This window comes from Moschus berezovskii, chromosome 8, assembly GCF_049115385.1.
Source record: "Moschus berezovskii isolate FMDL1 chromosome 8, NW_MosBer_1.0, whole genome shotgun sequence".
Taxonomy (NCBI): domain Eukaryota; kingdom Metazoa; phylum Chordata; class Mammalia; order Artiodactyla; family Moschidae; genus Moschus; species Moschus berezovskii.
Window position 1 is genome coordinate 39,670,548 of NC_142467.1, and position 15,860 is coordinate 39,686,407.

At 44.3% G+C, this 15,860-nt stretch overlaps 1 protein-coding gene across 1 annotated transcript in view; it reads right to left on the reverse strand.

Moving 5' to 3' along the window:
* Positions 1 to 340: 340 nt before the first annotated feature.
* TTC1 (tetratricopeptide repeat domain 1) overlaps positions 341 to 15,860 on the reverse strand; it is a 52,501-nt gene continuing 36,981 nt past the window's right edge. Inside the window, exons 5-8 of the mRNA XM_055431358.2 lie at positions 15,379 to 15,415; positions 10,784 to 10,932; positions 8,285 to 8,339; positions 341 to 958 (exon numbers count right to left, since the gene is read on the reverse strand). Coding sequence (XP_055287333.1) covers positions 825 to 958; positions 8,285 to 8,339; positions 10,784 to 10,932; positions 15,379 to 15,415 — 375 coding nt within the window. The 3' untranslated portion in view covers positions 341 to 824. The remainder of the gene's footprint in view (positions 959 to 8,284; positions 8,340 to 10,783; positions 10,933 to 15,378; positions 15,416 to 15,860) is intronic.

Below are 15,860 nucleotides of genomic sequence, written 5' to 3' on the forward strand. Positions count from 1 at the left end.
ATGGAATCTAAAAGAATACAGTTTTGTTCAGGGATTCACATACCAGCATTCCTAAACGAAGTTAAGTTGAAATCACTAAGACTGGTACTTGGGTCAAAAACACTGATTTCATAAGCATCTGCACAAACCTGGAGAGGCCCGAGACAGCTTGTGAAGTGGGGTTTCTGAATCTTAGTTTATGGTGGACGCTCAGCTCCTCCAGATCGTCTTCAAGGTGGCAGCTAAGGCTCTGGGAGGACTGGACTCCAGTAACACTGCTTGAAATCAACACTGCCTCCTACAGCCAGGACACCTTCTGCTCTAGCTGTTATTTTGGGGACAAAATTCACAACCCAGCTCAGACTGTCACAGAAAGCATTTATTACCAGAGGAAACCAGGAGATGCTGGAGCCCACGCAGGGCAGTGTGCGCGATTGGGGCGAGGGGACAGCAGGCGGGGACCCCATCACGCATGGCTGGGTGGTCTCTGTCCGGCAGGTTTGCTTGGCCCAGGAGACTCCAGCTGGCTTTGTGTTTGTGGAGCTCAGGGAAGTGAGTCTTGATAAGCAGGCTTTCTCCTGGACAAAACAAAGGACAGCCGGAACCAGGGCAACAGCAGCACAGACACCACCGTAAAATGGAAATCAAATTAGGCTCACTGTATCAGGAAGTGCGTTTTACCCTGATTGTAAAACAAGGGGGAGGAGGGAGCGCTGGGCTCTACGAGACAGCCTGTCTCTGAGATCAGATGCTTTTAGAAGTTAAACACTGGCAGGGCCTTTCCCCTTGCTAATCCAAGCAGCACACAATTTCCAAGCCAGCTTTAAAAGCTACTGTTATCTTTGTTATCTGTTGTTATTTGGATTTTGAACAAAATTGATGGAGTAGGAGCCAGTAGAGGAATCCTGTTTGATCTGGAAATTCTCTGTGGAGAGTCCAAAAGGCCGGAGAACCAAGTTCCCAAGATCTTTAAGTTTACCTGCAACGTAAAAGCAAAAAGTCCAGTAAAAACAGGGAGTCAGCAGAAGCAGGAGATTCCAACTGCCTTCCTATCTGAATACAAAATAAGAGTATTCCTCTGCAGTTAAAGAAACTCCTGCCTTTAAAATTATGAAACCCTCAGCCCCCAATGTACCAACAGCAGAGCAGTCATTTCACTGCCATCCACCTGAGCCATTGCTTGCACAGATGAGCACAAGGGGCCCCGCTGGGACAGGAAAGCTTCTTGGCCACACTGGCCAGAACCCCCAGGGGACAGGCTCTCTGGGCTGAGTGATGAGCTGCTGCTCTGGGGACTGAAGGCCAAGCCTGGCAGGGAGGGCCGAGGCGCCTCCAAGTCTGTTCTCCATGAAACAGCAGAGCTACTTGCTGAATCTAATTCCACTCAGCAGATTTCTACTGAACCTGGGTTGAAACTCAAGAGCCTCCTACTTTTCCAAGTCAAGTCTCAGCTTCCAAACCAAACTCATCATTTCTGGGGAAACGGGAGATCTTGTTCTCCTGCACAGCTCCATCAACCATTCAACAGCCTAGTTTCCCTCCCCAAGTTTCGGGCTTTCTTTGTCAATCACCAGGTGAGTTCATGTCATAAAGTCAAATAAACACACACAGCATAACCATGGATTTTTATGTTGATTCTCCATGTAAGGGGGACATGGAGCTTATACAAAAGTTGGAGTTTCCAGGACATTTGAGAGACCGGGATTTGTGGGCCAACAGGATTGAATATTTGAAACTAGGGTGTTTTGGAAAATCTTGGCTAGGATGGGTAGATACGCATTTCAATCACTTCTAAACTGTTCTAATTTTTCTTGCAGGTCTGCTTCCAGTGAAGAGGAGGAAGAGGGTAAAAGAGAAAGAAACCCCTGCTCATCAGAGGTACAGGTTCCTTCTCACCTTGCTGCCCTTGTTGGCAGCTTTGTTGCTCTGAGATCTCCCACTTTGAAATAAATCCCAGGTAAAGAACGTAAGATGCATGCCTTTAAATGCCAAGGCCTTTCCTGGGAACTCTTGGAAAGAACTTTTGGACTCAGAGACTTAGCCCCCAGAGAAGCTCACCATATTCACAGAAATCCAGACGGACCACTCTCCAGACAGGCTTCCCAAACCCGGAACACACATGCTCAGTGCTGCTGACGGAGGAAGAGTCATAGCACAGGCCTTGTCCCTGCGCGCCTGGGGCAGCAGAGAGGCCCCATGCGTGGGGCAGGAGACGGATGCGTGAATAGGAAGCCAGGAAAGATGGGGCCTCCCCAGGGGAGCATGAGTCAGCCAGAACTCTGGCAGTCTGTCTTGGGACTGAAGAAAGAGGACAGGGAGGGAACCAAACATTTAAAGAAGCCCAATAAAATGTCGCTGCTGGCACAGTCCTTGGCCCCTCTGACACAGAGCGAGTGAAGCAAGGAGGTGCCTGTCCCAAGACTCTGGACTGTCAGCCAAGCCTGGGGCCACCACCCGGGGGCCGTGGTGTCCACGGCCAGAACAACAATCTCCAGGGAAATGCGTGTATCATCTGGTGTCCACTACAGGAGGCGCTGGGATCTAAAGAGTATGGGTTACTCTGGTGTAGCTTCTGAGATGCTCACAGTCTAGCGGGCAGACACAGATTGGGGTGAGCACAGAGGAACTGCCTGGCCTGTGCTGGGGTATGAGGCAGGTATTTCAGGAGGGCGGAGGCTCTGAAGGATGGGAGCAGGTAATGAAGGTGTTGAGGAGGCCCCTGTACCATGGAGATGGCAGTGGAGCCAGGGCACTGGCCCTCGCTTTGCCCATCCGGCTGAAGCACCTGCACTGCAAGGAGCTGGGGACCTCGGCCTGGCTGATTCCACTGCGTGGCAGCCAGAACATGCACTTCTCTGGGTCCAGGGTGCCTCCATGCCAAAGTCGCAGGTCCCACGGCTGTTCACTCAGCGACCGAGCCCTGCAGGACAGAGCAGGGCCCCTGTGATAGGCGGCGTTGGCCCCCCAGTGGTTTTGCTGGAGTGTCCCCGGGACTAACCTGCAGGGCAGGACTTCTCTGACCCAGGTCCCTGCTCCTCTCAGGGACCTGACGGGATCCCAGTCAAGTCCAGTTCCCTCTCTCTGCTCACTTCCCCTTGCAGGTGTTCCCTCCAATAAACCCCTCATATTTCTAATCCAGTCTTTGCTTCTGTTTCTCCAAGGTCCCAACCTAACACACGTGGCATCACTTTTTCCTTTTATTCTTGTATCTCTGCCTTCATAACATTCCACAACAGCTTGACTATTATCACCAGAACAGCAGAACAGAAGATGGGAAGTCTGCCTGCTAAAGAGATAACACACGTAAAGTCCCTGGCAGTTACCAGACACGTAATAAAGACACATGATTAAACAGTCTCCACGTAAGAGAAGACCTGAGGTTACCTGACTTGAATTAACCAACATGAACCAAGTATGTATGTGCAGTGGGGGATGCAAAGATACATGACACTGTCTTTACACCAAAATGACCTTAGGTCTGATGGAAGAGCACACACACACACACAAGCCAGTTCACATGGAGTCGAGATGCAAAATGCCGTGAGGGGCAGTAAGCAGATGACCCCCTCCAGCTGGGGCAGGAAGGAGGGAGACCTGGCAGAGCCGTGTGTGTGAGCCTGCATCTCAGTCGCCAGAGAGGCAGGACTGCAGTGTCTGAGACAGAGGGAGCAGGCAGTGCAGGCGAAAACGGATGGAGACAGGTGGCCAGGGAGGGCAGCGAGCCCACAGGACCGAAAGGAAGGCAGGAGGCTGTGGCCAAGGCCACTGATAGTTGGAGAACAGCTTTCAGTGTTCATAATGCTGTGGGGCAAAGTGAAGAATAAACCCAAAGGTTCAGACAGAGAGCTAGTGCAACATGACAGGAAAGAGGCCATTTATTCACCAAACAAACCGCTGACGTCTATGCTGTCGGGTAAAGAAGCTCTGAAATTAGGGGAATGGAAATAAAAGACACAAAAGACAAACTACTATAGATAAGCAAAAAGATACACTGGGAATTATACCCGTTATCCTGTAAAAACTTCAAATGGTGTGCTGCTGCTGCTGCTAAGTCACTTCAGTCGTGTCCGACTCTGTGTGACCCCATAGACGGAAGCCCACCAGGCTCCCCTGTCCCTGGGATTCTCCAGGCAAAAACACTGGAGTGGGTTGCCATTTCCTATAAGCTGTAAAAATACCGAATCACTATGCTGTACACCCGAAACTAACACAATGGTGGTGACGGTTTAGTTGTCAAGTCATGTCCGACTCTGTGCGACCCCATGGACTATAGCCTGCCAGGCCCTTCTGTCCATGGAATTCTCCAGGCAAGAATACTGGAGTGAGTTGCCATTTCCTTCTCCAGGGGATCTTCTCAACCCAGGGATGGAACCTGCCTCTTCTGCACTACAGGTTTTTTTTTTTTTCTTCTGCTGAGCTAAATCAACTACAGTTCAGTCTGACGATGCTCTAGAATCAGCATGGGACCAATGGGGACATAAGGAAACAGAGCCCAACATTAAGGTAGAACCAAGTTGCAGTATCTGCACAAGTCACCCTTACTGTTTACGATGGTGGTGGTGAAGCGCCTTCAGCAAGAGCAAGCTTTTGGCTGTGCACACGATCACATGCTCACAGACTTCCTGCTGCTGCCCAGTCAGGCTGGACTCTCAGAGACTCAAGCAGTTTCTCCAGACCCCAGACAGGACCATCTGCCATCTGGCCCATCTCCCACACTCTCCACTGGCTGCCAGATTTCACCCGCCCCTTATCTGGGCAGTAATCAACCAGGTTCCCTTCCTTCCACTTGTAGCAAACCTGGCAACCACCACTCAGCCTGAACGTGTCCACATGTCCTTACCTGTAAGGATCTCATCTCTCAGACCAGATCCCATGGTAAAGAGAAGAGCCCAACAGTGCTTGGGCTCAGACAAGAACACTTGCGACTAGAGACCAAGGCTTGGCACTGGATCCAGTTCAGATAAATATTAAATTTCTGCGTCTGCAAGCAACACTGTATTATAATAAAGCAACTGACTTGTTAAACATCACTTCTCTTTGGAGACAGTGACTGTGCAGCCGTCAGCTTACTGTCAGCAGAGGCAGGAAGACCATTTGTTTTCACCTTCTCAAGATCACTGAGGTCTGGGCCTCGTGGAGTAGATCCTCTATTAGGAGAACCAGAATGCACCCAAGTGAATCCTGACACAGAATTTCCTCTTCTGAGGCAGGAAACTAAGCCGGGCAGCTGACTCCTAATTTCCTCTGAGCAAAAGGCAAATTAAGAGACAACATAGAATACAGAAAATAAAATTTACACCCAATTCAAATGCTTATAAATTAGCTCCTGGGTGAAAGCAGAAGCTCAAAGAAGCCTTACCAAGAACTAACTATCAAAGCAGCAGGACTGATTCTCCCGAGAGGAGGAGCTATGGGAATGAGGCAAAAGGCAGGGAGGGCACTGAAAACCCCAAACTGGCATTCATTCCCTACTGAGGGGGCGCAACAGCAACGTGGAACTGGCTGAGATTCTCTGGTGGCCAGATCACACCGCATGGCAAGCGCACAGTCTGAGGTAAGTACTAGGGAGTGCAGCAGGAAGAAAAATGTGGGAGAGGAGCCTGGATTTCCACACCCACACGTATGGCTGCAGCAGCTTTCAGGGACAGTAACAGGCGAGGGAGCGACCCGATTCTAGGACCCTGAATCACTTGCACATAAGCACTTAATGCATAGAACAGTCAAAAGAACCCTTACAATGACATGAACAAGTTACCTCCAGCTCCAAATCTCACTTTTTAACACGTATCATACAAGGTGGTGTTCTTTAGCTCACAAATGCACACGCATTAGGATGCTAATGGCCAGGCGCGAACACCTGAGTAACTTCAGGGCTCAGGGGACCGGTAACATGTTCCAAGAAGGTGGAAGGAGGGGATGGTACAAGTGGAAAGCTGGACTGGATGACAAATAAGGCCCCTGCGTGTGCCAAGCAGCTGGAAGCTAGTGAAACAAAGGCAGGGTCACTGGGGCAACACCTCGCCCACGGCTCTTGACCTTTGAGGGAGTCAATGAGTTTCATGTCCAGCTCTAGGTTTTCCAGGTCAGGACAGACTCTCAGCTGACGTGGGAAGACAGATCATCTGGAATGGGTGGAACAGAAGCTAGATGCTCTGTCCAGGGCATCTCTCCCACCTCATCAAACCACTGATTATATCCTGCTGTTCTTTTAAACCTTATGTTCCCTGGCTACAACAGGGAGGCTGTCTTCCCAGAGAAGAGAAGAGGGCAAACAAGTAAACACTCCAGTGACTGACCCCTTCCCTCCAATCTAACGTCGGCACGGTCAGCCTCTCTGGCAAGGACTGTGGTGCTATGACCCATGGCCACTCCTGTTCTAAGGATGACATTTACAAATGACAGGCCAAGAAGAGAGGAGCACATATGTTCCGCCCACTCATAGTTTCAATTAGAATTTTTTTCCCAAGGAGGGGGGAACATTTCTAACAAAAAGGAAGTCAAGTTACAGAGAGAAAAGGAAAAGAAAATCAAGGGTACTGAACAAACTAGAAGTCATGCAGTCCATTGCAAAAAGCCTGCACAGGACTTCTAAGTAAGTGACATGGCTCTGCGCCTCTGGAGGGACCAGCCTCCAAGGATCTCAAAGTGCACGAATCAAAGCTAGTTCATCTGTAACGAGGAAGGAACACGCCAGGAAGCTCATACAATGCTGAGAGTGACTTCTCCCTGTAAGGGTCTCTTATGGTAGATGACACCAAGAAGCAGTATCTTGTTCACTATCATTATATTCATGAAGAAAATAAAGGAGTCCAGTCATTCACACTACTGATGTGTAACAACAAACTGACGTACCATTTACCAAGCAACTTAAGTTGTTCATGAAAGGAACAACATTAAGTAACTGCCAAAAACACAAGAAACATCAGCTTATGAGAACTGAGTGACAAGGACAGAAGGAACTTAATTCCATCTGGAACTGACAATGGCAGTAAGATTCAGTTTATATCTATCCATTTATCGTTTCGTGGTGATTAAAAAAAAAAAATGGACCCAGAGATCAGTGCCTAAGTGACCAGTACGGTCATTCACCAAGTCTTCTCTTTCAGCATGAAATCCAGCTCAGCTAAATGCAAATACCTTAATCCTTTTTGCTAAAATAAATAATCATTGTGAATAGGTGAGGAATGCTCTTTTCTTCCTTCTTTGAAGAAAAAATACCTCCAAAATAACTTTTTGGCTCAAACATGGTGTCAAATTTGATTAAAAATGTAAATTAGGGGAAAAGCCAATTCTGGAAGAACTGAGGAAGGCTCCAGAGATCTGACCATGTCTGAAGCAGCTCTCCTAGGAGTCTGAGTCCAGCCAGCGGAGCCCACACTTGGATTTACTAGGTCAGCAGTTTCTCCTCAATCAACTCTCTGTCAGTGATCTTTTGGGAAATTTGTCTCATTCTCTGATACTGATGCCTAAAGGCCATAAATGGCCAGGCTCAATTTAAGTGATCTTTCTTTTTGGCCCATGCAACTGCAATTCATGATATAGATTATTCATAAGGAAAACATACAGGAGGTCATGAACAGACAACTATCACAAAGGCTATAAGCAGACTGTGCTGGGCAGGTCTCTGTCCAGGAACCTTTACTCCTCTTGGTCAAGCAGAATGTTTACAACGAAGAGCCCTCTAATCCCAACCATAAACACGGTTTGGCCAATCTAAGAACTAACTAAAACATGGGTCAAATGGAACCATTTCCCTGACCCTCCACCCACACAGTTTTTTCCCCTCTTCCCATTTACTACTAACTCTTACCCTCTTTTGTCTTCTCAAATACTAAAGGGCCTCTGAATGTTATTTCAAAACAAAAATCCCCTTGGTTTTCACAGGGTACTGGCTTGTACTGATTGCATCCTAATGAACTTAAAAATGAAGCTGTTTCCTCAGTGAACAAACTCAATTGTTTCTATGAAACTGATGATCTGAAAGAGAGGTTGGTGGCACCCCCAGGGTTGGGAGTTAAGTATGTTTGCATTTTGAAGGCAGGAAGACTTACCAAAACAATAAAGAAAAGCAAAATGGAAGTTTAGTTTTTGAAAAGCTGATATCCACTCTAAACCACATTGGTTCTTTAGAGTCAAAATTGAGTCAGAACTCACAAGCCCCAAGGTGCTGGTACTGAACCGCAGAAGGGCCTCACAGCTGTCTCCAACTACTGAGTCCTCCTCTAATGAGGAAAAGGACGGAGGGCCGCATCCCCCAGCTTCTGAGCTATTGATGGTAAAGAGCAGGTAAGGGAGGCAGACTTACCTAACATCTCTTCCTTCAGTCTTTCATTACGTTCTTCAATTTGCTTAGGTAATCTCTGAGGGAAAAAGCACCAAAACAAGGGTTGTGAAATCTTTTGGCTTTATTTTGAATTTGAGAAACATTTTTACAAACCTTGTGTGAAAATGAGATCAGGTTAAAGCACACATATATGATCCCACTAACTACAGAAAAATCCCAAATATTTCTCTGTTGGGGCACTACAGAGACAGGAGTTTTGTTTGGTTCAATGCTATACACAGTTCCTAGATCACTGGAGTGGACTCAATAAAAATTTGATGAAAAATACACACACACACACATATAGCACATCTGAAAGGATAAACATCAGATGTTTACAGTGGGACATTCAGGTGGTGGGACAATGGCTGATATTTATATATATTTTCTGCTCACTTGTAGTTTTTAACTTGAGGTCCTTTCTTTATGTAACCTAATTGTTGAGAAAGCATCAGATCGATATTAGATATTCCGAAATGATCATCCAGTTTAGGGTTTTTCAACCTTGGCATTACTGACAGTTTGGACTGGGTACTTTGTTGCTGGGGTTGTCCTGCGCACAGTGGAGTGGTCAAAGCATCCCTGGCCTTCAGGTATGCCAACAGGATCCTCCCCACCACAACAAAGTGACCCCCACATAGCCAAATGTCCCCCGGAACCAGACCACATTCGGCTGACAGCCATAGATCTTCTCTGGGCACTTTTAGCTCTGGAGTTGCCCCCACACACTCTGCGATTCCAGTTTTAACTCTGCTGTAATAATTCAAGATAAAATAAATTCTTTATGCCTGTAACAAGCTTTAATAAAAGACTCGCTTTGTCTTAACACTAATTTGACAAGGATAAAGGCCACCATGAATTTAGCCAAGATTTTAAGTCCTCTATTTCCTTTCCTCATGTCCAATTTAGGTTAATCCTAATACCATTCAGAGATATGTTAAAAGTCAGATAAAGGATTAAAACCGCTTTCAAATTGTGTATGTATTTTAATTATCCAAATGAACCTTTCTCCAATTACTCCATTTCGAGGTAAATAAAACACCCGTTGTGACCAAAGGAACTCACCTCAAGTGGGTACAAAAACAAAACAAAACCAAACCAAAACTACCCAGGATATTGATATTAATGCAGGGAGATGAGTCAACATTTCTCAGGTCTGCTTGGTGGAAAAACAGTCCCATGAACTAAATGGGAGATCCTGTGGAGCAGGGGCTCAGATGCCCTCAGGGGACTGACAGGAAACGTAAATAAGTAATGGACTGGGTGTAAGGCAATAGCACTGGTGTGCTCAGCCATGTAATCGGAGCACTCCAGCCCCACGCCAGCATGTGCCAGTTCAAGGAGGAGCCTGCATGTCCACAATTCCCAATTATCAAAAGGAACCCGACTTAGATTTTTATCCATTTAAATTAAAAAAACAAAACCAAAAAGTCTGGCTAAATAAAAGATGCTTGTAGCTCTCTGGCTCCTGCCATCTCTGCTACATACTGGGTTCAGGACAGACCTCCCCATTCTAATGCCCTCTGAAAAGTCTGGCAATGAAGAAACCTGTTTAGTTAAAGCCAGTGTCAATCGAACTTATTTGAAGACCTATTATTTTGGGGCAGTGAGATACACATCGAATTTTCTAGTAAATCCTTAAGAGTATATGTTACTCTATGCATTGGAGATAAAGAGTGGTGCTAAAGGGCTTCCCTTGTAACTCAGTTGGTAAAGAATCTGCCTGCAGTGCAGAAGACCCGGGTTTGATTCCTGGGTTGGGAATATCCCCTGGAGAAGGAAATGGCAGCCCACTCCAGTATCTTTGCCTGGAAAATCTCATGGACAGAGGAGCCTGGTGGGCTGTAGTCCATGGGGTTGCAAAGAATCGGGCACGACTGAGCGACTAACACTTATTTACTTCCTTACTAAAGATAAAAGCACAAATATACAGTTATTTTTAAAGACAGGAAAACAAGTAATATTTAGTTTTAATTTACTACTGACATAAAAAATGACGTTTAGAAGGAAAAGGATTTTTAGTGACAAGGATAAGAACTGGAGTCATTTTAAGAAGGATGCAAAGATTAGGATATATTCAACTGGAAATGTTCTGCACACATGACAGTGAGCAGAAAGCTGGTGGCTGAGTAGGGAAAAGAAAACCAGAAATCTACCATCTATAATATCAAGGCTCACTGTCGACTAAACTGCACACCTATATGCAGACAAGGTTTCCCAAGTCCAACAACGAAATAAAGTTCTTGCTAACCCTAGAGGTCAAAGGTTTATACCAGACAACAGTTTCAGAACGAAGGTTAAATAGTACAGGGCGCCGGGGGTTGCGGCCACCACTTCAAAGCTCTATCTCCTGCATATTCCTTCCAATAAGCTTCTCAAAAGCATAGAAATGGCATGTAGTTGTGTCTCAAAAGATTATTTAAGATTCAATGACTAGTAACACAAGGAATAGAAAATATTTTTGTAAAAAATCAGGTTTACCATGCAAGCTTCTCTTGCTTGATGTACTGACGGGTCTTTTTCTAATATGGATTTATAGTCTTCCAGGGCTTCATCCAGCTTGTCAGTCTTCTCATACAACTCTGCTCTCCTCAGTATTGCCCTGATATAGCTGGGGTTTAACTGAATTGCTGTAAAAAGGGAAGAAGTAACTGTTACCATGAGGAAAAAGGGCCCACACACCCTTAGTTATATCAAATTTCCTCAATAATCATTCTCCATGGCTCCGTAGGAAGAGTTATTTGTTAAAGGTTATACCGAGGGTCAGCAAACTTTTTCTGTAAGGGGCAGGTAGTAAAGATTTCAGGTTTTGTGGGACAGACTGTTACGACTACTGAACTCTGCTACTGCAGCATGAAAGCAAGCACAGACAATGCATAAGCAAATAACGGTGATTGTATCACAATATAATTTTATTGATGGGTACTGAAATCTGAATCTCACATAATTTTCATGTGTCCTGAAATATTACTTCTCTTCTGATTTTATTTCCAATGATTTAGAAATGTAAAAACGATTCTGAGCTAGAAGGCTGTAAAAAAGCAGGTGGCATGCAGGCTGCATTTGGCTTGTGGCTGTAGTTTGCCCAACCCTGGTCTATACCCCAAGTCCTGGTTTCCACCTAGTTATCCTTCACCCACTTCAGAACAGCCCAGAACAACAGAGCTCAAGTGCACAGTGAAAAAGCAAGAGGGAATTTGAAGGTGCATGTTAAAGAACTGAGGGAGGACAGCGGCAGACTATCATTCACTCTCGTTTTCTAGGCCTCAACTACGGAGGTCACACAATGACAAGGAGGTTATATTTTTAGCTAAGTGCTCACTGTTCCTCCACACTCTTGCTCTAACACCCTTAGGTCACTAGTGTATAATATTCTTTCTTTTATCCAACAACAAATACCTTAGAGTAATCCGGTGCCCATGTTTTGGTTCAAGTACACTACATTCTTCTACTCTTTTTTGTGTTTTTCCTTTTTCTGTTAAAAAGCAGTATCATGGCTCTAAAACTTTTTTCTTTTCAAATGATATCCTCATTTTTAAATTCATTCATGCTTTCAGTAACTGTTTGTTTATACCTAATATATGCACCTAGGGTAGTGACCCTCCAGAGTATAGTGGTAACCAGAACAGACCAGGTCCAAGTCCTCATGAAGCTTTAAGCTATTCTAGGAGGCAACAGAAGATGACATACAAATAATTTCAGATAGCTACAGAGCTACAGAGAAAAATAAAACAAGGGGATGTAAAGTCAAGAGAAGAGGGGAACAAGGGACTTTATAAAGAGTGGAAAGAATATGAAAAGGGATTATTTGAGGGAAGCCAGCTATTTGAAAAGCTGAGGGAGACAGTATAGGAAAAAGAACTAAAAAGAGTAAAGGATCTAAAAGCAAGAAAAACTTTGGCATCGTGGTGACAGGCAGAGGTGCAGAAGAGATGAGGCTGAAGATACACGACAAGCAGGTCATGGAGGCCTTGCTGGCCACGGAAAGGAGCCTGGACTTTTCCTGTTGTGTATTTTTTAAAAAGCTTTTATACTGGAGTAATACAGTTGATTCACAATGTTGTGTTAGTTTCAGGTGTAGAGAAAAGTGATACATATCTATTCTTTTTCAGATTCTTTGCCCATTTAGGTTAATACAGAGTACTGAGTAGAGTTTCCTGTGCTATAGAGTAAGCAGGTCCTTGCTGATTGTCTATTTTAGTTATTTATTATAATTTTTATTGGAATACAGTTCATTTATTAGACCTTTTAAGTGTGATAAGAAGCCACTGGAATCATTTCAAGCAGATTAAGACATAATCTGATTTACAGTTTTAAAAACTCACTTTGGCTATAGTGTGAAGGGTATGGGTGGAAGCAGTAAGACAGCTGAGAGGTCACTGCAGCTCCTAAGGATGATCACTTAGTGAGGATGCTCACTAAACTGCTAAACTTGGAGATGGAAAGGAGAGGCCAGATTAAGGAAATGTCTCTGAATCAGAGCCCGATGGACTTGCTAATTAATTAAGCCATGTGGAATGAGAGAATAACTCAGGGATGACTCCAAAGGTTTTAGAGTTTCAGCAAGTGAATGGATAATAATGCCCTTCATTAGTATGGAGAAAACTAACTGCAAGCTGTTTTCATGCATTCATGTACGCACGGGGACTGGGAGGCACCAGAGTCTGTTCTGGGCACGTTACATCTGCCACACCATGGGGCCAGACGTCCCAGGGAGATGTCAAGTTTGCAGTGGGATACAGGGCTCCAGACTACAGGGCAGGGCCGAAGATATAAACTACACGGTATGGATGGGCTACTTAATGTGCAGAGTCTTTCAATGAAGCAGATGACAGAAATGGTGCAGTGGCTGGAAGGGGATATTGATTCAGGAGAAGGTTTTCTGAAAGAATCTAAACTGTAGGATTTCAACTTTACACACTGTCAACCTCCCCTTAGTCTAGCACACCATATTCTCGTAAAATACTCCAGTGACCTCTACTACATCATCTTTTAAAAAACTGAACACCCTAATTTACACTTTAACTCCTAAACTACCCCTTTCTCAACTAGTGGATAACTTCTAACAATGCAAGCATTGTCTGAAGAGATGAAATCCTTCCAGGATTACTCTTTTTATTGGCCGCGCAGCTGACAGGATCTTAGTTTCCCAACCAAGGACTGAACTCGGGCCCCGGCAGTGAAAAAACTGAGTCCCAACCACTGTACCACTAGGGAATCCCCTATGACTACTTTATAAAAACCTCTAACATCAGCTTATCACTCTAACTTGAGATTTGCTTTCTCAATCCATATAAAGAGAATTAGACTTTACTTACATGCTAAGGCTAAAAGCATAAAGGTGACTGGCATTAAATACTGTTCCACAGTTTTCATACAGTTTCTTATATAGTATTTCATAGTAAAGAGCTCCAAATGAGTTAAGTCCTTTGCCAAAGTTTGTACATAGTGGGCATGTGTTCATTTGGGGGGCAGGGGAATGAAAGATCCTGTATATCCAGATAATCTGTACTACTTAATCCAAATAAACTGTACTACTGTTAATGTATTTTGCGCATGGACTCAATAAACCATATGTAGCCATAACAATTAAGTATAAGCACATGTATTTTGGTTTAACCAAAACCAAAAACAAATCTGGAAAACATACACTTCCCCCCACTTCCTCTTGGCTCCTAGACTGAGGGCGACAGCTAGAAATGTACTGTTTTCTAGTGTATTCCCCGCTAATCAGCTTACAAGCCATTTTCTCACCATTTGGTTACCAAGAAAAGAACTGAGAATCGCAGCTTGTTCCTAACTTAAACTCGTCAAACCTACACATCTCACAGAGATTAAGGTTAAACACCTTCTTCCAAACAAAACAGTACATTTAGAATTAGTTCCAGCCCAAGATAGTAATAGATCAGAATAAGTTTGCTAGATCCTAATGTGTTAAGTTTCATTCAGAGACTCTAATGAATTGCCAAGTATAAAGAAGAGAGGGTGACTAATTAATGTTATTAAAAAATCTCAAGAAACAAAACAGATGAGGGAATTCATGCTCGGTCTGAGAGGATTAGATAATATATAAGGTTCTTTTTTCTTTTTTAAATAATGTTCTTTTAAACTCTGATTCTCTCACAGAAAACATTATCCAAAGGAGAAAATACTATCCAAAATGGAAAAGAAAATACAAATTTAAAAAACAATATTAGCTTGAAAAACTCATGCAAGTAGCAAGATGCAAGGAACAAGATTATGTGTGTTCCCTACACCAAGCAGGTTATAAAGACAAGACAACCATCTGGCCTGTCAGGAAATTTTTGGGGAAAAAACCGAAAACAGTAAAGACCCTATGTCTGGAGCTGTGTCTATGAGGCGGCAGAATGAAAAGATCATTATGAAACTCGGACATCAGATGACAAACACTGGATTCACTGTGTTGAACTTGATAAAAAATGATGGCAACGAGGTTTGGATTAAGTACAACGACTGAACGGAGTACCATTTCCCTAAGAGCAACCACCACCACTATCCAAGCACATAGATTCAGAAGCCCCAACAGCAGCTAAGATCCTCAGTTTCAAAGGTGAGCAAACGAGAAGTACACACTGTTCTGTGGCCAAGGTAGGTGTGGATTTTCTCCACGTATTTACCAATACAGGGTAAACTGACTGAACTACCCGTTCAAAAATGCTTTCACTAAGATGACTACCGTGCAGTACACCTCTAAGAAAGACCCTAAGCTTCTCACTTAGCAGCCCCAGAAGGGTGCATGTGTACAAGTACACACCTGACAGACAGCCTCTGTATTTGCTGTCTAGCTGAAGTAATAGGCTTCCCAGGTGACTCAGTGGTAAAGAATCCACCTGCCAAAGCAGGAGACAAAGGTTCAATCCCTGGGTCAGGAAGAGCTGCTGGAGAAAGAAATGGCAACCCATTTCAGTATTCTTTGCCTGGGAACCCCATGGTCGAAGGAGCCTGGTGGCCTACAGTTCGTGGGGTCACAAGAGAGTCGGTCACAACTCAGCAACTAACCAACAGCTGAGGTAATGCTCCTGTATGTTAACATGTACAAGACCAAAAAGCTGTACCTTTGCTGCAGTCACTGATGGCCATCTCTTTCTTGTCCTAAAAGGAAATAGATCATTAATATGTGTCACCCTAATTCTGTCTCAACAGCTCAAAGGCTCAATGACATAAACTGATCATTAATAATTGCTTACAGAGATAGATGCATGCTTTTCAAGGAAATCACACCAAAACATGCATGCCACTTTCAAGCTAAAATTCAAACCTGGCTGACAGCTGACTTGAAAGCCTCCTGACAACTAATTATTCAAGGAGCTTCCTTGGCCCAAGACATTTTATATTAGAATGTTGATAGTGAGAAAACTCTGACCAATAAACAGGACAAATGACTGATACATGAATAACGGCATGAGTAACCCTCCTCTCTGGTGAACTGTTACATGTCACACCCAAAGTGGTATTTTCCAGAAAGTACACAGGTGGCCCATATACAGACAGAGCATGGCTTGTCACGTAGTCTCAGCTATGAACCTTAATTGATTCA